The sequence below is a fragment of the Euleptes europaea genome, chromosome 1 (assembly GCF_029931775.1).
Source record: "Euleptes europaea isolate rEulEur1 chromosome 1, rEulEur1.hap1, whole genome shotgun sequence".
Taxonomy (NCBI): Eukaryota; Metazoa; Chordata; class Lepidosauria; order Squamata; family Sphaerodactylidae; genus Euleptes; species Euleptes europaea.
In genome coordinates, this window is record NC_079312.1 from 135,411,060 (window position 1) to 135,434,169 (window position 23,110).

Sequence of the window (23,110 nt, forward strand, 5' to 3'; positions counted from 1 at the left end):
TTATATGTACCTTATTTTTATATGCTTATTTTAAAAACATTTTAAACGTTTTAATGTTGAAATGTTTTACTTTAGTTATCCTGCTCATTTAGATTTGGGGGGCAGTTTTTAAAATATAATAAAACAAAACATAAGAGAAAAAGCCGGGATTAATACAGGAAGGAATAATATCATACTCTGATTTACAATTAAGATAATTAAGACAATTATACAAAAGGAAATAATTTTTTTATCAATAACAGTGCTAAACGTAAAGGCAGTTGTAAGCAATATGTAATAAGATAATAGATAACATTTCTTAATAATTATTCTAATATTTTATCATTAATCATAAGTCTTTTTTAACACTTAGTAACCACAATATTTATATTCACCAGTATATTTAAGTAAGTTATTAAATAATATTGCTAAAAATACATCATGTTAGTTACAGCCTACAGGTTTGAGCAGTTGAAATGTTTTAATGTTTTTATGTTTGCCACCCTAGGGACCCTATTTGGGTGGAAAGGTGACATAGAAATGTTTTAAATAAAATAAATATATAATAAACTCTGGATGAATTTAACTCCAAATGTTTTCATGGCTAGTGTTGACTGCCTGAGTTCAATCATTGCCTCCATTTTGTAACAGTATCTGATGGAAAAATTCTTAAATCAGTGTAAGCAAACCTTACTTCCAGAGCCGCCAATAAAACACAGATCTATTCACCATCCTGGGAAATACCCTATAGATGTACTACATTGCATTTCTTTGGGCAAACTTAGAATTGACTGGTTTTGTTTGAATGCTGGCAGACAGGCAGCTTCATGTCCACCTGACCAGGGTTTGCCCTCGTTTGCCATAAACACCACTGCAGTAAAATCTGGTTTCTAAGATGCTGTGCCTCAAAGGTTGGACAGTGGATCTCTTATGCCACCTAGGGGAAGACAACGTCCATGATCTCTGGGTAGTGGGGAAATGAAGTAACTATGTGCTTTTAAAATGACCCCTTTTGTGCAGTATAAATTTTTTTTGACTGAAAGTCAGTCTGGACAAATTTTCTAAATGATAAGATATTTGATAATCATGTGCGCTAAAGGGAAGTTGTTGTTGTTTGTGCCATCAAGTCACAGCTGACTTATGGTGACCCCATATGGTTTTCAAGGCAAGAGACATTCTGAGGTGGTTTGCCATTGCCTGCCTCTGTGTCACGACCTTGGTGTCCCTTAGAACTTGCCCATCCAAATACTAACCAGGGCCAACCCTGCTTAGCTTCTGAGATCTGACCAGATCAGGCTAGCCTGGGGGTTGAACCAACGGGTTGAAAATAAATCAAAAGAGTTTCCATCCAGACATTAGGAAGAATTTTCTAACAGTTCGAGCGGTTCCTCAGTGGAATAGGCTTCCTTGGGAGGTGGTAAGCGCTCCTTCCCTGGAGGTTTTTAAGCAGAGGCAAGATGGCCATATGTCAGCAATGCTTATTCTATGACCTTAGCCAGATCATGAGAGGGAGGGCATCTTGGCCATCTTCTGGGCATTGGAGTAGGGGTCACTGAGGGGGTGTGGAGGAGGTAGTTGTGAATTTCCTACATTGTGCAGGGGGTTGGACTAGATGACCCTGGTGGTCCCTTCCAAGTCTATGATTCTATGAACCCTCATTGTAGCATCTCTAATAGCACCAATCAGTCTGATATCATCAGAGCTCAGAAGCTAAGCAGGCTGAGTACTTGGTGGAAGACCATTAAGGAAGATTGGGGCTGCTATACACAGGAAGGCAATGGCAAACCACCTCTGCTCATCTGTTGCCTTGAAAGCTCTATGAGGTGGAACTTCATGGGGTTGCCATGAATCAATTGCAACACAATGGCACACTTTACCTTTAACCCTCATTGTACAACTGTATAAGTCATACAAGGTGGCATGGTTATGTACGCAAACACAAAAACTGGACATAATGGAAGAGCAAGGAATAACACTCCATAGGTTTAAGAATTAGACTGGGTCTACGACCAAGTTACTAAGGGTCTAGGAAAGCGTGGGAACCATTGTTCATTTGCATATACACTGCCCTTTAAATACTTATAAAAATATATCCAACTGCCAGCCAACACACCTATGAATTTATGGGGATGATTTACAACCAGCCACATGATACCTCTGCATTTAGCTATTTAAATATTTATTTAAAAAGTACAGAGTTCAAGTTGGCAGGATGAACTCCAGAGGCCCTGTTTGTTTGTTTTTATTCAGACTACAGTCAGAAGGTAGATGATATATAACATGATTGTAACCTGAAACCAGCACCATTTAAAGCATCGCTGCACCTCATACATGAGGCAGGCTTGACTAAGGTTGTTACCGCACTAGGTATTCCCAGTGATGTATCAAGAGTTTGGAAATGTTATAAAAAACATCGCTTTAAAAGAGTTTTTAGATACTACGGCTAAAAAATGGTTGGAAGACGTCTTCACAGCTAAAGGGGCCAAACAAAGTGCGAACAGTATTTTTTATAACAGTTTCAAACTCTTAATACATCGGTCGGAATGCATAGAAAGTGTGAACAGTATTTTTTATAACATTTCCAAACTCTTAATACTTTGCTGGGAATACCTAGTGCGGTAACAGCCTAGGACTCACCATCATGGCCTTATTCTTTTAAAACTTGACCACAGTGATCCATGCAATAGTCACCTCCAGACTTGATTACTGTAACTCACTCTTCATAGGGCTGCCCTTGAGACTGCTCCAGAAGCTTCAGTTAGTACAGAATGCAGATGTGTGGGTCCTAAGTAGGTCCCCTTGGAGAGCTTCTATTCAACCTTTACTCAGGCAGCTGCGCTGGCTACAATGGGCAGGTTCAAGGTGCTGGTTTTAACCTTTACAGCCCTGAATGGTCGTCTGGGACTCTCATTTCTGTGGGACCGCCTCTCCTGCTATGTCCCCCCTCCCCACAAGGATGCTGTGCTCTAGCTCTCAAAATCTACTGCAAGTCCCTGGCCCAAGAGCAGTCTGTTTGTCCTCAAACAAGGCCAGGGCCTTTTCAACCACGGCCCCAGCCTGGTGGAACTCTCTGTCTGAGGAGACTAGGGCCCTGTGAGACCTTTCTCAGTTCCGTAGAGCCTGTAAGATGGAGATGTTCCACCAGGCATATGGTTGAAGACTTTGCAGACGCTTGGCAAAGTACACTGGCCACTGGACAGAATCCCTCCCCCCCCCCGTTTTCCCCTATCCCGCCTGTTTTTTAGCGGATGGTTATGGGCCTATTAGGGTAAGGTAAGACAACAGTGGAATTTTAGTGTGCCATCTATTGTTGATTGTTGACTGGTTTTAACTTATATATTGGGATTTTATGCTATATATTTTATTAATACTGACCTTGACGGACCAAGGGTCTGATTCAGTATAAGGCAGCTTCATATGTACATTCCTACTGCTTTCTCTATGACTTGCTACCACACTCTGTTCTCATAAATAAGCCATCCCCAAAGTGATCAGTTGGTTGGAATCTTAGGCACCGTTCTTCAACAGCTATCAGCTCTAGCGCTGCTGGTAGACAGCTGGCAAATGAGTCTCTGAAGAGCCTTGGGCCCCTCTGTCTTCTAGAGCTGAATGGCTTTGGCTGTATATCATACACGAAATATGGATATAAATGAAGGAAAGGTTTGTGCACAGCAGTTTCCACTCTTCGTAAAACGCAGTTGCTGTCACACTGGTGGAAAAGAATTAATGGGTTTGGCAGCTGATGCAGGTGCATGATTTTTTAAAATCAGAGTTATCTTCTGACTGCCAATCTCATCTGCCCACCTGTGTAATTTGTTTGGGCTTACTCATACAGATTCATGGAGGACAGGAATGTCTAACTTTCCCCCTACAAACCCATGTGGTCTATCTACTGGCTTTCTAATTTTGGGTGGGGAGAAAGCAAGAAACCCCCCACAAACAAAGCCAGTTTTCCAGAGTAGATATTTCTTTGCCAAATCTTACCCTGTAGTACGCTTTTAGATGAATAACAGGCTGTGACGCCTCTGTAACTCTTGGGGAAGTGAGCTCAGATTTACGAAAGCTTATGCTGGACTAAATTAAGGTGCCACTGGACTCCTGTGGATTCTGTAAATTCTCCAGGGCCAGAAACCATTCAGCTAAATGCCTCACGCTGTGAAAACCAACTGACAAAAAAGGACCAAATTGCTATCTGTGGGGAAATCTCTAAATTAATCCCTTGAGTGTGTGTGTGTGTGGGTGGGGGAATAAACTCAAAAGCAGTTATGTAGATATCTCCCATTGTAATTTCTAATCCATCCATAAAGATTTGGGATCTGCACCCCAAAATATGTCTTGATCCACCCCAAAACCCATGCTATTGGCCAACTGTCACAAAGCATGATATAAAGGACTTAAAGGTATATAAAAAAAAATTTGGTCTGTACTTAAAAATCATACGTCTCTTCTGCTGACACCCTACCCTGGGAATTTTAACAGATTTTCAGTGTTCGCAGTGTATGATTTGGGGAGGCTCGATACTATCTTCTGCTAGTGAAGCCATGATATGAGGATGATTAAGGCTTACATTACAATGCACAAACCAATCCCTTGTTTTCTGTAGCATTTCTAATAATAAAGCAATGCCATTTCCAGAACATTTGAACGTGAATTGCCAAAAGGATGTTTTCAGCAGGATGCATTGCATTGCTATGTCATTTCATAAGTAGGGTGTGATGGGTATATCATTGTACTGACCCAAGTCTTACTCAATAAATATATTCAGTCTGTATCTTTAACCAATTAGGAACTTGACATTGTAGAGACCATGAACAAACACTCTCTTCTGTAACAGTTTACAGCAATTACGGTAAACTGCAACTGTTATGGGGAGGGGCTGTGGCTCAGTGGTAGAGCATCTGCTTAGCATGCAGAAGATCCCAGGTTCAATCCCCGGCATCTCCAGTTAAAGGGACTAGGCAAGTAGATGATGTGAAAGACCTCTGCCTGAAATCCTGGAGAGCCGCTGCCAGTCTGAGTAGACAATACTGACTTGGATGGACCCAGGGTCTGATTCAGTATAAGGCAGCTTCATGTGTTCAATTTGTTAATGGAAGAATTTAGGGTAACTGACAGAAAGCTGGTCTTTTGATTTCAGTTTACATAATATTTCCACTTTGAATAATATTTATCAAGCAGGCCCTAAAGAAGTTCACTTGGAACAAAATTACTATTTCATAACTGTTATGTACATTATCAAGAGCCACATGGTGTAGTGGTAAAGAGCAGCGGATTCTAATACGGAGAACTGGGTTTGATTCCCCACTCCTCCATATGAGCAGCGAACTCTAATCTGGAGAACCAGGTTTGATTCCGCAGTCCTCCACATGAAGCCTGGTGGGGGACCTTGGGCTAGTCACAGTTCTCTCAGAGCTCTCTCAGCCCACACAGAAGCAGGCAATGGCAAACTACCTCCAAATGTCTCATCTTGAAAACCCTTTGGGGTCACCATAAATTGGCTGCAACTTGATGGCACTTTTCACCACCACCATGTATATTGTCTAGAAATTAGTACCCCAGTTTGCTTGGTTTTTTCTTTCCTTCCTTTTATGTGTGTCATATGTATTATATTGCAGGAAATTATTTGGAATTATAACCCACCTTGAATGCTGAGGAAAGAAGCAGAGAAAGTGAACAGATGGAACTTTTACTCCCTCTGCCATAATACTAGAATTCGGGGGGGGGGGACACCCAATTATGTTGATGGGCAATACATTCAGGATTTGTGGAATTAATGGCCAATCAACTTTAGGGTTGCCAGGTCCCCCCAGCCACTAGTGGGGGATGGGGGGTAAGGTGCCATATCCACAACGGGAAACTCCTGGAGATTTGGGGATGGAGCCTGGGGAGGACAGGGACCTCAGTGGGGTCTATTTCCATACAGTCCACCCTCCAAACCATCCATTTTCTCCATGAGAACTGATCTCTTTAGACTAGAGATAAGCTGTAATTCTGGGGGATCCCCATGTCCTACCTGGAGTCTGGCATCTATAATCAATTTAGTGATGGACTCTAGCATAGATGGCTTTACAAAATTAGACAGATTTACAGAGGATAGGTCCATAGATGGCTACTTGTCATGCCGATTAAAGGAAACCTCCATATGCAGAGGCAGAATACCAGCAACATCAGCAGAAGGCCTTGGCCTGTATGCCCTGTTCATTGGCCCTTCGGGGCAACTAGTTGAGAACTCTTTGAAACAGGATGCTGGACTAGATGGACCACTGGTCTAATCCAGCAGGCCACCTCTTTTATTCTTAAATGAAGTAAGTAAAGTGTAGTGATGTTTCTGCTTACTGACCTTCAGTGTTACTCCTCTGAAGATGCCTGCCACAGCTGCTGGCGAAACGTCAGGAAAGAAAATACCAAGACCACGGTCACACAGCCCGGATAACCCACAAGAACCAATTTCTGCTTACTCTTTTCCACTGACCTCTCCTTGTTTGTTTTGCTCTAGTGATGTTCATTTCTTACACCCTCACAGAACAAAAGCCCCCTTCTTGGGGATGGTGGGGCCTCAAACTTTCTTTCCAATTAAAATTTCCCCTTGAAATACATGTCTTATCTTCCTTCTGCCTCTGTGGGGGGCATCCCGCAAGAGTTCACATGCAGAAACGAGGGGCCCCCCCTCATCTCGCTCTGCTCCCACCCCCCAACCAACCCCACGACTTGTACAGCAGCACGCCACATGGAAATGAAGCAGGCCGAAGCATTCCTGGCAAGGCAGAGGAGATGAAGGGGTCCCGTTGCCATGGGAATTACAGTGTGAGTCAACACTGAAACCATCGCGGGCTAAAAGTTGAGCCTCCAAGAACTTATCGCAACTATCTGCATCTTTTTAAAAGGAAGGCGATATTACATCTACCTTAGAGGCTGTTTCCTTTCCTTTTATTAACTCTGCCAGTTCACAAATGGAAGATTTGTATTGTATTGTAAATGGAAGATTTGCCATGAAAGCAAGCTTGGAATTGCCATGGTAGTATAAATGGGGATTTTCACATCCTACCTATACATTGTGTTATGCATTAGTTGATTGTATGAGCCCTACTCCAATGTTTTGCATAGTTATGTATGTGAGGTTGTACATGAAATAGGTTCATTGAATTTTTTTAATAAAGATTTTTTTTTTAAGTATTCCTGGCAAGGGTATCAGGCAACTGGAAAAACTTCACCCTCTTTAAACTTCTTGCTCATAGAGGCAGAGAGGAGCCCAGAGTGGGACAAACAAAAAAGACTAATAAAAACTAATGGAGGGGAAACAGGTCCTTAAAAAGGTCTAACATCGTTTCTAAAGAGTATTTAACTGCTGCTGTTGACTATTTAGTTTATTTATTATTCTATTGTTTTAATGTTATGTGGAAGCCGCCTCGAGAACCTTATGCTGGTGATGTGAGGTATTGTTTTAAAACAAATAAATAGGCTGGATTTTAAGTCTCGTACTTTTCAACGGTAAGGTACGAGCCCCCCCCCTTTTTTTTTTAACAAACCCGTCTAAATAATAATACCATTTTTATTTTTTTTATTTTTTGTTTAGTTTTTCAAATGTCTGCGGGCTCTTCCGAAGGACGAGACAGTTTGCAACGAGACAGTCTGGCCGTTCCGAAGAGCCGGCAGGCGGAAACGCCCGAACGGCGCCGAACAGGAGACGAGGGAAACACCGGCAGCTCGCCGAGAAACCTCGGCGCTGAACTAGTCACTCTCCTATTGGTCGCCTTTCCTGCCTGTTTAGCCATGAGCCCCGCCCCCTTTCCAAATCCCGACTCCGCCCCTTTTGGCCGCGCGGGCGCTCGTTACCCGAACACCCAGCTTCTGTTATGTGTTTGCGTTTCGGTTCGAATAGAGCCCTGGTGGCCGCCGTACTGGGTGGGGCTAACGTAGGCCAGGGCTGCGCGGGCGGGGCCGTGGCGATGGGGAATCTGTTCGGGCGCAAGCGGCGGAGCCGGGTTACCGAGCAAGACAAGGCCGTGTTGGTGAGAAAGGCGGCCGTTGGTAGCCGATGTCGTGCAGGGCATAGAGAGATGGGTGGGATTGGGGCCTGGGAGGCTTTTACGGCGGATGGCTTCCAAGGTGGTTGAATAGAACCTCCATGTTCAGAGGTAGTATATCTCTGGACAACATTTGCCGAGGAGGGCCGAAATAGAGGGAGGCTTTGGCTTCTCTGCGCTTCCTGAGGACATCTGTGCGGCCACTTTAGGGAAGAGAATGCTGAACTGCAAGGATCGCTGGTCTGATTCCGCAGGGCTCTTCTTTGACTCTCATCTGAGTAGTTTGAGTGCTTTTTGGTAAGATAGACGTGATAAAGCCCCCTTGACGAGGGAGATGAAGGTTGTAAAGAACTTTTCATGCTTTGCATCTTACTTACTAGTTTGGAGTTCCAGCTCATCTTGGGTACACTGTTGACAGCTGAGCATATACTTCTGGGAAAAGAAGGCTGCCTGTTATCATGCTTGTGACAAAACCTACAACTCAGTGTCCAGTTCTAGGGAGACTTTTCATCTTGCCTTATGCCAACATCTCAAAGATCAAATTTACACAAAACAGTTAAAATATGAACAAAGCACTGTCTGAATCCTAGCCATTGCATACTGAATGAAATGTGCTTCCAGGCCTAGAATGGGGGTAATCTTCTGAAGAACGGGTTTCGCAACTACAGGGCAGCCCCAAAACAACATCTCTTCCATTCTTTTGCTTGGCTGTTATATGCAGGTGGAACAAAGTCAAGAATACTTAAAAAGCAGTAAAGTGTTGCATAAATTAACATATTGCATGGGATGGGGTGTTACAGGGTATACACACAGGGTCTGGGAAATAATAATAACATACACTGGAAGTAGAAGCCATTCATGATGAATCCTATGGTTGAGAATTGTTGTGGGCAGGTCGATAGTATGTCTGACATGAAGCTGGGGGACCTGGCATTGAAACCTTATCTTGACCACAAACATGCTGGCCTGTATCCAACCAACATGTTTCCTTTGATGGGACATTACTTCCCTTTGCAGAAGAGGGGGTGGTAGTTTCTGCCAATTTCCCTTCCCACTGAGCACCCCACTTGTCCTCTGTGCCATTGCTGGGGGTCCAGTGACCCACCAGGAACAAAAATTGGAGGTCTCAGTGAGCTTCATCAGGAGGAGGTAAACAGAAAGTCTTGCTTCGCAAAATCGGCGGATGGTTGGATATGTGTCACTATCTGACTCAGCTTGGTTTACAATTTGGAAAATGGAAGAACTGACTTGCAGAGTTTTCGTAAGACAAGAATGATAAAGAACAAGATCTGAGTCCAGTAGCACAGAAATGAGAGGGGGATGTAACTGCCAATAGTTGTTAACAGATCAAAAAGGTTCAGGAGTATTAAAAAATGAACTGTTAAAAAATAAAAGGTTCTTAACATAACAGAACCCTTAGCTGTTCAAGAGTCACTTGGCTAATGGGTTCTGGTGCACCTACAAACTAAGCAATCACTGCTCGGACTCTGGACTGAGTATGCACACCTACGTGGGCAGAAGGGCCTCGGTGTTTTAATGAGTAAGGAACTTTGTAATTCCTTCAGGATAGCCGTGTCGGTCAGTAGAAAAGCAAGGTTTGAGTCCAGTAGCACCCTGGAGACCGACAAGATTTTGGGGAGCGCAAGCTTTCGAAAGTAAAAGCTCCCTTCTGATGTACCTGACGAAGGGAGCTTTGACTCTAGAAAGCCCAGGTATACGCTTTCTAGAGTCAAAGCTCCCTTCGTCAGGTACATCAGAAGGGAGCTTTTACTTTCGAAAGCTTGCACCCCCCAAAATCTTGTCGGTCTCCAGGGTGCTACTGGACTCAAACCTTGCTTTTCTACTGACCGACACGGCTATCCTGAAGGAATTACAAAGTTCCTTACTCATTAAAACACCGAGGCCCTTCTGCCCACGTAGGTGTGCATACTCAGTCCAGAGTCCCAGCAGTGATTGCTTAGTTTGTAGGTGCACCAGAACCCATTAGCCAAGTGACTCTTGAACAGCTAAGGGTTCTGTTATGTTAAGAACCTTTTATTTTTTAACAGTTCGTTTTTTAATACTCCTGAACCTTTTTGATCTGTTAACAACTATTGGCAGTTACATCCCCCTCTCATTTCTATGTGCACTTTCCATACCCCAGAATTATTGTCCGCCCTAGTATGATAACTTGTAATAACTCCAGATCCTTTGCCATTGTTGGGCATCCAAATATTTCAAAATGATGTGTGGGGTTGGGCAGATCTTTCAGCTCTTGTTGCTAGACTAAGTATTGCTGTCTCATCTTGAAGACGGGAATAAACATGATCACAGAGTAAAAAACAAAATCTGTTTTACCATATTTCTTTTGCAGAAGCCACCAAAATAAAGTGAGGGTTAAGGCTGATTTTCTTTTAGAGCCATCAAACTAATAGGAAAAAGCAATGTAAAAATTACTGTGGCGGAGGTATCTATTCTAATGCTTAAAGGTTAAGGTCGCCTGTGCAAGCACTGGGTCATTCCTGACACATGGGGTGACATCACATCCCAATGTTTACTAGGCAGACTTTGTTTACGGGGTGGTTTGCCAGTGCCTTCCCCATTCTAATACTTAGGATGTTCCTAATAACCTGCAGGTAATCAGAAGCAATGCCAAGGGAGTGCAGCTGTTTGTGCTATGTATTTATAAAGCCTCTTAAAACATCTGTCTTTGAACGCAATTGAAGATAGGGTCCCTAGCATAATATAGTTTTTAATTAAACCTGTTGCAGTCTTCAGATTGTCATTTCTTAGGTCAGGTGAGGGTGTCCATGATCAATCCCTATTAGAACTTGCTGCACAAACTCCTGCTGAATGTCTCATCCTGTTGATTTCAGTGGATTGAGACGAGTAATTCTCCATAGGGTTGCAATCTTGTCTGATGTTCTTTGTTGAGTGAATATTTTTTGTTATAAAAAAAAAAGCACCCACTGAATACTTGTGGCTTTATTGTCCTGCCACCTGAAAGAAGTGTGAGATTGACTATACTAGACATGTCCTTTGGAGAAGAATATCTGTTTATTTTACTAAATCTAATGGTCTCTGTATCATCCTATCTCTCGTGGGTATTCCCAGTAGCCCTATTCACATGTTACAGTGAATGCACATACAATCCATGTACAGCATACACTTGATTTTTCTTTCTGCAGGCATTGAGTAATTTTCATGTTACATGTGATTGAAAGCTCACATTTATTCAGGTACTGGTCCACGGTTTCATTTGCAAAGTGAATGCATGCTGGCTGTTCCTTACAAATAGGTGTGTACGCACATACATGCAGGTTGTAATGTGTTTGCTGAAACACGTGAATAGGGTTACTGTAAGATGTATTGCACCAGTAATGCAACAGTAGTTAGTTTGTGCTTAAGTTTGCACAGTGTCACGTCCAGCTTTTATCACTGCTTGTGGAGCTAGCTACTGATGACACTAATGGAGGGTATGGGGGAGTAGGATTTCTGATGCTGTAGCTCAGTCTGCTTAAAGAGGATGTATCTGTGCCATTTTCCAGTGGTCCTAATGCTACACCTTGGCAGTGCATCTTCTAATTGCCAATGTCCTTTGTTCTTAGCAATTGAAACAGCAGCGGGACAAATTAAAGCAATATCAGAAAAGGATATCTCTGCAATTGGAGCGAGAGAGAAGAGTTGCTCTGCAGCTACTGAAGGATGGCAAGAAAGAGTAAGTAGGGATCAGTTGGATGCATCCTTTCCACTCAGAGGTGTGCTTGAACACGTGAAGCTGCCTTATACTGAATCAGACCCTTGGTCCATCAAAGTCAGTATTGTCTACTCAGCCTGGCAGTGGCTCTCTAGTGTCTCAGGTAGAAGTCTTTCACATCACCTACTTGCCTAATCCCTTTAACTGGAGATGCCGGGGACTGAACCTGGGGCTTCTGTATGCTGATCAGATGCTCTACCACTGAGCCACATCCTCTCTCCTTATAAGCTGGTTTGGACAGTCAAGGTCTTCTCACCTCAGCTGTCTCTGGCAAGTGTGGGAGTAGCAAACGTAATATCCTCTGATACATCCATATCTGCTCAGAAGTGATTCCCATGACCATGACTTTCAAAAAGTGCTTCTGCAACTGAAGAACCAACCAGTGGGAAGCTATGGTCTTTTCCATGGTCAGCCTGTCTCATCCGTTTTATCCACACAAATTTGTCATGGGGTGGGGGGAATGGGGGCCGAAAAATATCTGAAATGGCCCTTTTGTGCCTGAACTTCATTGTTGTGTCAGTTAAAGCTCTAACTCTTGCTCAGTCCGTGTTCCCTGGCAGTTATATAGTATTTCATTATTAACAAAAAACTGAGGATAGTTTAAAACTGTGTGGTTGGACTTTAAAACTTTTTTAGTGACTGTGTTAGTTCTAGTTACTTGATGGACTGTGCTTGAGCATAGATCTGTTTATTATGTCTTCCGCTGCAAATTTTTGTATGACAACTCACATTATGGACAGATAACATGTATTCCACATTGGACCATTTTACAAAGCTGAAGGAAGCCTCAGATGCAGCAGTGCTGTATTTTCTTCTCTGTATGTGTGTGTTTTAAATGCAAGGGATACTTGAGTAATACATGCTTAACTCTACAATCAAAATTGGCTTCATATTTTAATACTAAAACAACAGCAACAGAACTGGCAAAAGGCTTTTTAAAAACTTTTGGCAGCCTTGAAATGGCTTTGGAGGCTCTGCAGCAGCGCCTCAGCCACGCCGTCCCCGCCCGCCGAAAGGTGAGGAATGCACTGTAAGTTTATAGAATGTTAAGCATTAAGGGAGAACTGGTGTAAAATATTCTACAGATGGTATATCTCACCCAAAGATATAGTGAAAACTAACAGTAACTACAGTGAGAATTGCTGGAAATGACAGAACATGGATGCATCCTTCTATCATATGTGGGGGTCATGTAAGAAAGTAAGAAAATACTGGGTAGAGATCATGATGAAATGCAAAAGATTCTAAAAATTAAGTTTACGATGGACCCCAGAAATATGCTATTAGATATATTACCAAGCAATATGCCAAAAATATATGATGAATTATTCAAATATATGGTGACAGTGGCAAGAATAATATATGAAGCAAAATGGAAAGCCGATAAATGTCCAAATCTAATTGAATGGAAGAATAAACTATCTGAATATGCTGTCATGGCAAAACTAACATTTTATATACATAATAGACCAATATTGGAGTTTCAGGAAAAATTGAATGCTCTTTATACATATATGGCTGGAAGTTTAGGAGAAAATTAAAGCAAAAATGGAAAGAAAGATTTAAGAGAGAAATGTTTTATAAGGAAACTTAAAATCATTAAATAAAAAAATAAACAGCACATATCATATTGCCATGATATTAAAGTCTATGGTGTGGCTGTTTTGGTTTCCACCATCTTGACTGTTATGCTGCAAAATGTAAACAGTGGGAAAGGGAAGTAAAATGAAGATGGTGAAAGAGGATCTTCTGAAAAAGGTATAGGAAAGTAAAACTTTTTAGCCAAGAACAAAAGAGGACATTGCTGATGTAACAGAGGTTTAGATAGTTGTGTCTGGCTTGGGAGAGTGCAAAAATTGAGCAACCTGTTGACGCTTTAAGAGATAATGTTAGACTTGAAATAGGTTTGTTATAGTCCAGTAAAGTGTGAGGCTTTGATATCATGCTGCTTAAAGTCTTGTTTGTTACCATCCGTGCTCTTCTCTGCATCTAGAAAAGCCAAATGGCTGCTGAAGAAAAAGCGGTATCAAGAACAGCTGCTGGACAAAACGGACAACCAAATTAGCAACTTGGAGCACATGGTATGTGAGCTTTCAACAGTTCATGACTGGCCTCCTCATTTTCGTGATTTCTAAAACTGGGGTGTATCTGCATTTCATGCCCTAGCCAGCAGTTTGCCACCAAGCAGCTGCTTAGGACAGCAAGCAGGTAGTGGCAACATGGGAGGATGGCTTGGGCCAGCTATTGCCTGCTGTGCCAGAGCCATGACTGTCTGTGGTCCGTGGTGGGCTGGGCTGAAGAGGCAGCATGGAGGGAGGCATGTACTTGTGCCTGCCTCCTCAGATCTATTCAAGGTGTAGAAAAAGGCAGTTTTTCTGCAGCCTACCTTGGATCCTGCCATGCATGTCCCTAGCACACATGAGACTTTGTACTGGAGGGTAAGATCAGTATCTTGGTTGCAAATACTTTTTCTTGCTTTAAGCTTTTTTTAAGCTTAATGTTTTAAGCTGTCTTTTACAGTAGGGAATTGTGGAGCCAAGTGTAACATGAATGGTTAAAAAAAATCTACAAGTGGAAGGCCCATGAGACTTGCAAGGGACGAGTACCCAAATTTTGCAGAAAAATCTGTTTCGTGTCAGTGTGGTCTCAATCCGCAGATTTAAGAATCCGCAGATGGGGGTCACATGTCACTATTAGATATATAGATTAAAACATTTATATTTCACTTTTCCTCGTGATTCAATGCAGTTTACAATAATAGTTAAAAACATTTTCTGTTAATACCAAAAATAAAATAGTAGACCCCCAAATGAACCTTTGCTCTGAACTCTGCTTGCCAGGGTACAGTGGTGTTGGGCTTTTGAAGTTTTTTTAAACTTCCCACCAGGCTCATTTTGCTATCATTTGCTGCAGCCAACCTGAGTTCTGGGCTCTCATTGCACAGTAGTCCTCTAGTAGTATCTGCTGTCAAAGATAGGACATTTTGGAGGACTGATTCATAGGGTTGCCATGAGTTGGTAGCGACTTGACGGCACAACACACACACACACAGTATCTCCATTATGACTGTAATACAGTCTCATGCTGAGGAGAGTGGCTTGTTCATGCATTTGGAATGCTGCTTAGACAGATAGGCAGGTGTACACAGAATCTGTGTAACAGAGAGGTTTGTATGGCTGGGTCCTACTGCATTTTCCAGTATAACTGGTGCACCCTTATCCAGTATGACCGGGTACTGAGCTTGGCTGTGATCTGTGGAAAGATGCAGGCTGTGCTTCTAGGCTTCCCTTCTGGCAAATAGCAGCCCAGCAGTAAACATGTGGGGAGAGTCTGACTTGCGTAGTGCAGGCACAGCAGTATTGTCTCTGTGCAGAGGACAGAAGTATGTCACTGGTTGGCATAGGCACTGCACTTCCGCTGTACAAAACCAGTTTTTCTGCCCCCTTCTTGGTTACTTCTTGTGTTATATGGAAAGAATAGTGCACACCTGTACCCAAGCTGCAATAGCTGCTTTCCTTACAGCCTGTTAGAAGACCTGACCCCTCTGTTGACTTCTGTTTCCCTCAGGTCCAGGATATTGAGTTCACCCAAATCGAGATGAAAGTGCTTGAGGGCCTCAAAATTGGCAATGAATGCTTAAATAAGATGCACCAGGTGGGTATCAGCTGGGGTTCTTGGGCTGTCTCAGATCTGAACACTGGCTGTTTGTATGTCTCTTCTGGGCATCCTTCTTTACATATGGTTTGAACGTCTCTTTCTGTAGGTTATGTCAATAGAAGAAGTGGAAAGGATCATAGATGAAACCCAAGACGCTATAGAGTACCAGAGGGTATGTATTGCTTTCATGTGTTTCCTAAACGATAGACCATTTATTTATTTATTTATTTACAAAATTTATTTGCATTATGGAAGTTTCCTAAACAATAGACCATTTATTTATTTATTTACAAAATTTGTACTCCACCTTTTTGCTCTAATTGGAGCTACTGAGGTGGCTAGCATAAAAAAGTAATAAAAACCATTAAAACCAAACTGAAATACACATACAAAAACAACAGTGGAAACATAGGGCAGGAAACAGGTATCACTGACTGGAATGCTAGTTAGATGAAACAAACAGGTCTTCATTCACCTGCTGGCGGAAGTCAGCAACAAAAGAGGACAGGCGAATCTCTCTGGGGAAAGCATTCAGTGTGGTGACTGAGAAGGCTCCTTGCTGGGTTGCCACCCACCTAGTCTCAGAAGGTGAGGGCACCCAAACAAGGGCCTCAGAAGATGGCTGTAGCATTCAGGTAGGTTTGTAAGGGAGCAGGCGGTCCTTTAGGTATGCTGGTCCCAAGCCATGTCAGGCTTTAAAGGTTAACACCAGCACCTTGAATGGTGCCCGGAAACCGATTGGGAGCCTGTGTAGATGGGCCAAGCCTGGAGCGATATGGTTCCTATGACCTACTCCAGCCAGCATCCTGGCTTCAGTGTTCTGCACCAGTTGAAGTTTCTGAACACTTTTCAGGGGCAGCCCCACATACAGTGCATGACAGTAATCTAATCTAGATGTAACCAGGCACCACAGTGTGTTTCCATATGTAATACAATTGTAGTCTAGAGATTATTAATGCTGAATGTGAGATTAAAATATAAGGATAGCTAGGAAGTTTAAAGTAGGTTAGATACAGCTTTTGCTTGTGATGAATTTGATTACACACATGCTTTGTCAGCAGCTAGAACAGGACTGTTGAAGGGAAATCAAAGGGAGCTGAACATGATTATGGAATCGGTGACCTTTTGGAAGTAAACTTTTCATGACCCCAGGGGCTCCTCCTAACTACTGTCTTTAAAAGTGCAGTTCCTCAGCAGCGTTACACCCTTCTAAGCCCATTGACTTCAATTGATTTAGAAGCGTATAACTCTGTTTAGGATTGCCCTGTAATTCTAGCTCAGAGAATAGCTTCACAGACTCCAATTGGAATAAATATGTGAATTAAAAGAGGCTTGGTTAACTTATTTTGGGGTCCATAATGTGGGATCTTTTACAGCTCTTGGTTCATTTTGGGCATAGTAAACCTGCTATGAATTACTTCTGTGTAACTGATTTGCACCTCTCTTTACCTATTCCCATTTTTTCTTAACTTTCAAAACTCATATTTAGCCTTTAAACAAGCACACAAGGCATTTTGTAGCCACAACATCATAGAAATGTGCTAAAACTTAAATAGTTACCATGTGACTAGTAACCCACAGTAAGTATAACATGTGCAAATTAACCTCATAAACATCATATACAAAATAAAGAAGTACCCCATCATCATCCTTGAGCAGTACAGGGAGAGTGCCAAGAGGTCGTTCCAGAGATGTGGAGCCAGGACAAGGAAAGCTGCCTCCTTCCAGGACTCCTTGTTGTGCTGCCAGGTTCTCTGGTTGCAGCAGTTGTGGGTTTGCTGTTGTCATGGTGGTCCCTGATCCATCTGCCCATTTCCTTTACAGCAAATAGATGAGATGCTGGCTGGCAGCTTCACTGAAGAGGATGAAGATGCCATTTTAGCAGAATTAGATGCCATCACTCAAGTGAGTGTTCATCCTGCTAACTGATATCAGGGCTTCATTTTGGAGTGGTAACTCTTTCATGATATGGTTCCCCCCCCCCCATCCCATTTGCTGGCAGCTGATGCGATTCTGGTACAGAGAGATCTTAATTATTTCTGCCTGCATTTGTTTTCGGAACCATCAGAGAAGACAGCCCAGTCCAGAGGTTGGATATTCTTACAGCGTTTTTCTACATATTATGTTTTGCTTTCTTAGCTTTCAGTTGAAACCAATTCTTCCAAGGTAGAATCTGTCCTTTGCTAAAATAACACATTCACCTACTTCATCACTATGAAATAATTGCACCTAGTTTCCATTTTTATCCAGGTCACTGTTAATTAACACAGTCAGGCTGGCAGTATATCATTATATACTGCCTATACCAAAGAAATTTCAGGCTGTTTTCTCTGAAGGCAGTGCAACTTCTGCAGCAAATGCACACAGCTATTTATATATACCTTTGCTTAGCACTCAGCCTTATCAGCAAGGGGGAAAGTAAAATAAAAATTACTTCCTAAGACATGCCGTGTTTGTAAGACACAAGCAGTACATTGATGGAGCCATTATCTTAATTTATGGGGTTTCTATTGGCACAAAAAGGATCCCAAGCAGAGATGTTTGCGAAACAAAGTGGGAGGGTTCTGGCTCAAAAATTGATGGCAGTTCAGTGAGCATTGAACCAATCATGTCCATTGCAATGTTTAAGGGCTAGACTCCTGCTGGGGAATGTGCTGTAACTCATGGACTCTGGGTCACTAACTGGGAGCAATTTCTAGTTACCTCTGGAAGGTAACATGTAAATAGCCAGGTGACATGTAAGTGACAAACCTGCTCATACTTCTGAGCCATATCACTATGAACTCAGGGATAAGTATGATGTGCACTAATGGAAGCAAGGCCTTGTGAATTGTGGCGTGGAGAAACTTAATTGTTGCACAGGCGAATCCTGCTGCCTGCTTATTCAGAACTCATCATCACTGTTAAATTGTGGAACTTCCTGCCCCAGGATGTGGTGATGGCTGCCAACTTGGAAGGCTTTAAGAGGAAACTGGATATGTTCATGGAGGAGAGGGGTATTCATGGCTACTAGTAAAAATGGCTACTAGACGTGTGCCTATTCTCTCCAGTATCATAGGAGCATGCCTACTATATTAGGTGCTGTGAAAGACAGGCAGGATAATGCTGCTGCAGTTGTCTTGCTTGTGGGCTTCCTAGAAGCACCTGGCTGGCCACTGTGTGGGCACACTGCTGGACTTGATAGGCCTTGGTCTGATTCAGCATGGCCTCCCTTATGTTCTTATGTGAAAAGTGGCACTTGCTCCCAAGTCAGTGCAGACAGAATCACAGTCATAATATGCTGATGCCCCACTTGACCTCTGGCGTGGGGGTTGGACCTTGGCTTCAAAGGTATCCTCCTTGGTCTTGTGAGGAGTTGCTGGAAACTGGTTGGGAGGTGAGTGTCCCAAGTGGTGGAAAATTTGGAGTTGAGTCCAGCTAAGAATGGCACTGAGCCCACTTGGGTTGTGTGGTTGTGTTAGTGATACAGAAGTGCTACTGTTCCAGCCAAATGCCATCCCAGCAAAGCTGTTTAGGGGGAGAAATCTCAGTTGTCCTTTAACCAAGTAGAATCATAACTTATTTGCAAAGTGTTTTGAAGATAGATCCGCTTGCATCGGTGCTGACTTGGATGCTACATTGTTAGAAAGTTCCATACCTGAAGCCAACTTGGTCTCTCCTGGTTGCATTTGCTTGGGTGCATTTCAGTTGATTTCACCTGTAGAGGCAGATGGAGTTGGCTTCAGGCCACTTAGCAGGCAGGAGGGCTCTAACTTCAGCTCTTTGTGATGGCACTGGCTAAGGGTTTATAGGTGCTAACCAGAGCTATGCTATGATCCCTGCCAGGAAATATTTTATTTATTTATTTATTTCAATTTGCATTCCTCCCTTTATCCCGGCCCAAGGCTTGTCAAAATCCCTGAGTGAAAGTTTTGCAAACTGGCACAGCAGTCTTTCCAGGGCAATATCTCTGCCCACTGGCTTAAGCAGGCAGCCTGGTGAAGAGGCTAAATAAATGCTTTAAGAACTTTGTGTAACCTAGTAGCAAAACTCTTGAGTTCGGCCATTTCTCAGCTGGGGGTGGGGCATGGGGGAGTCAGGGTAGCACTTCTTCCTGTGAATCAAGAAGTTACTGGTTAAAGTTGTCTATTGCAGAATATTAATTCCATAGTGTGCCGTGGCTTCTTCTTACAGGAGCAGATTGATCTTCCAGAAGTTCCCTCAGAGCCCCTCCCAGAAAAGATTCCAGGTAGAAGTTTTGTTTTTTCTTTCCCTTGCATTGATCTCTTGGTGATATTTCTACAGTACAAAGCTGGGTGGGACCTTCTTGGGCTTGTTTGTATCAAACATATCACCAGTGGAGGCTTGGCAGATGCTGTGCAAACGTCAAGCGTAAAGTATCATCGGTACCCTTATAGCAGCCTCAACCACTCTCTGGTGCTTGTTGTGTCCTACTGCAGCCTATTTAATAATAATATTTTAATAACATTCAACAATATTCATAATAATAATTAGTAGAAGAAAAAGAAGAGTTGGTTTTTAAATGCCAACTTTCTCTACCACTTAAGGAAGAATTAAACTCGTTTACAATCACCCACCTTCCCCTCCCCACAATTAACATTTATGTAGCACTTTAGAGTGTTCACTTTGTGGAAATCCTTGGAGCATTTATGTACCAGAGGTTGCTCTCATCTCCACAGTGTCGATGGGGGACTGAAGCTGAGATGGGGGGTGGGCCTTGGAAAACCCATTGATTGCATGGCAGAAGAGAGTTTCAGGCCGGGGACTTCCTGATAGGTAGTTCAGTCCTTTAGCCGGTACCTTTGACTACACCAGCTCTCATTTGGGTGGTAGGGAGGTTGCAATGAATGATCCTTTGGGAGGGGGGCTTAGAAGAAGAAGTAGTATATATATGCCAACTTACTCTTCCACTTAAGGAAGAATCAAACCGGCTTACAATCACCTTCCCTCCCCCTCCCCACAACAGACACCCTGTGAGGTAGGTGGGGCTGAGAGAGCTCTTGACTATGCCAAGGTCACCCAGCTGGCTTCAAGTGTAGGAGTGGGAAAACCAGCCCAGTTTACCAGATTAGCTTCCACCACTCATGTGAAGGAGTGGGGACTCAAACCTGGTTCTCCAGATTAGAGTCCACCGCTCCAAACCACCACTCTTAACCACTACACCATGCTGGCTTCATGTTTTCAGTTTAAATAACGCGCACACACTTGCTTCTTCCAGTAAAGCATGTAATGCAGCATTGTGAAGAGCCGCTAGGTATATTGTTATGGTGCTGAGCTCTTTTAGAAACCCTAACCACTTCCCTGCCTCCCTCTCCAATTCTGCATTGCCATGAAGGTCTGGTTCATTAAATGCTGCTCGAGAAGTTGAGGGGGCTTTAGGGACCTCATACGATATGAGCTGAAGTAGATATAGAGAAGCAGCTGGGCAAGAACCAGAATTTGCTGTGGTAGATAATGTAAACCTGTGACTCTTAGGAGTGCAGTATGAGTCTGCTCTGGTTTCTGAGGTCTTCAGTGGAAATATTTTCAGGTTTTCTGTGACTCAAAGGCCTAAAAACCTGCAGACCTTATGCCTGCCCCCTCCCCAAAAGAAACAATCGAAAGGATAGATACTTTGGTATTTACAGTCATCTGCTATTGTAAAAAAAAAAAGTCATACTTAGTGACTGATCACAGAGTCATACACACAGATAACAACAGTTGCCTCTTATCTGTTAAAATTACATTATGGAAGCTGTCAGTGTGATTCATTCTTTTGCCTGGGAGGGTAGACATGGGCACCTGCGTGCATTGGTACTTTCCACAACAAGGAAATGATTTACCAAAGTCCACAGGGAGCTTTAGTTCACACGGGGGAATAATGGCCCTTTTGTGCTATTGCAGTTTCATCTGTCTCCCTGCAACAGAATCTCTTGCCGTGGCCTCCCTTCTTCCTCCCTGTAAAGGGGTGGGGCTGTAGCTTGGGAGGGCAGGGGGCATGGTGGGCAGTCATCGGTTGAGCAGGAAAGCGGCAGGGCTCCCCTGCCCAGGCCCTCCTCTGAGACAGGGGGCTTTTTTTGGCATTGTGCTGAGAAAGCTCATTCTCTGTTCACCTGGTGACTCCTTAGCTGGCAGAGCTGTTGAGCCATTATTGCGGCAGCACCAGGAACACATGCATGCTCTGTTCTTAGCCTGACACAAATACACAGCCATTTAGGAAAATATCCAAGGGGAAATGAAGATCACGTCTTAATGGGGCCAAATTCATGGAGATCCTTTTAAGCAGGACATGGGGAAGTTGTGAAAACATATGATTGTAAGTACAAGATCTGTCCATCTCCCCTCGCCACTGCAGGCCCAATTTTTTTCTCATGAAGGGAACCCGATAATATGACAGGCCTTTGCCTGGGACTAGGAGAGTGGAGTTCAAGACACACATCAGTCCAAGGATAAAATAAGTCATTGATCAGAGTTTAATGGATTTTTGCTCCTTCTGAGATTGTCAAATGAAATTAACCTGTTCCTCTTTATGCAACTTTCCCCCTTAGAAACATCGCCCATCAGAGTCAAGCCAAAGCCGGAATTGGTGGCAGCATCTTAACTTCGCTTCCTGGGAGATCCCTGCAGGGAATCCTGGAATCTCAGCATGCCTGGGGTGTGAGAGAGGCCTCCATGGTATCCCACTGGCACTAGACAGCCATGCTGGAGCGGGTTTCTTGCACAGAATGGAAGCTGCAGCTGGTTATTGTTCCTATATCAAGATGATTTTTTGTAGTGTGATCTCTCCTCCTTTTTTGTAACTTAAACACTGGGTTAAGCAGTGACTCTCAAACCCTTGAAGCCAAATGCTTTCTGCAGAGCAGATTTCGGCTGCAGACCTGCCTCGGATGCCAGCACAACCTTTTGCTAACTGTCTACGCCCCCCTGGTGCCCTTTTGAGCTGGTGGGCGCTGTGAACAGTTGCAAGGTTTCCTGCTGCACTACAGGAAGAACTGCTGGGGATGTTCTCGGCTTTTCTCTTGACTCGTTTACAATTCTCTGGCTTTTTTGGAGTGGATTCTCTTAGTGGGAACGGATTTCCTAAACACCTGGCTGTACCTGTAGAACCGGCTTGCTTGACATTGAGATGGGAGTATCATTTCTGTTGACAGTGATTTCTTCTTGTGCTAGCCCACTAGCGGAGATACAAGAAGAGCCTCCTGTGTTGAAAGAGTTCTTGGGAGGTGCATACGGTTATAGTTCTATGCAGCAGGAAGCACAGCCAGGCTGCTGGGCTGCATCTATTAAAGACAGAAGGCCCGCTTCCTACTGGGGTGATCTAAAGTGCTTGCTAAGATTTCATATCTAAACACCCCTTGCAGGAACTGGATAGTTGCAAAGTAGCCGCTTGATGGCTCTTGCCCTCCCAGGCCTATTGCATCTCTACATTAGGTGGAAACTGAAGGCATGTTAACCCTTGTGGTGGTGGGAGCTGTCTGCTGTATCTACTGTTCCTCTGCTTACAAGATGGGAGAGTCAGGAACATGGCGAGTCAATGCTACCCATATGGGGCTAAACATCTCCCCCCCCCCTTCATGATATAAGAGCAGCATTATTCTTTTTCCTCCTGAATGTTAGAAAGGGCTGGACCCCAGTTAACTCAATGGTATTGCTAGCTGCCCTGCTTGGATGGTGAAAACTTGACTCCAAACCACGTGACTTCAGGCTCCCTTAATCTCTGGTCTGAGCTACCCTT

General features: G+C 43.4%; 1 protein-coding gene across 2 annotated transcripts; it reads left to right on the forward strand.

The window, feature by feature from the left end:
• Positions 1-7,868: 7,868 nt before the first annotated feature.
• CHMP6 (charged multivesicular body protein 6) lies at positions 7,869-22,428 on the forward strand. 2 transcript variants are annotated; one of them, XM_056867022.1, is made up of 8 exons: positions 7,869-7,988; positions 11,591-11,700; positions 13,733-13,820; positions 15,307-15,393; positions 15,503-15,568; positions 17,221-17,301; positions 19,570-19,624; positions 21,924-22,428. In XM_056867022.1, the coding sequence occupies exons 1-8, from the start codon at positions 7,926-7,928 to the stop codon at positions 21,974-21,976; spliced, it is 603 nt and encodes a 200-aa protein (XP_056723000.1). In that variant the 5' UTR covers positions 7,869-7,925; the 3' UTR covers positions 21,977-22,428. The 2 variants fall into 2 exon arrangements, with proteins under 2 accessions (XP_056723000.1, XP_056723001.1); XM_056867023.1 differs by having other exon boundaries at positions 7,947-8,085.
• The last annotated feature ends 682 nt before the right edge of the window (positions 22,429-23,110 follow it).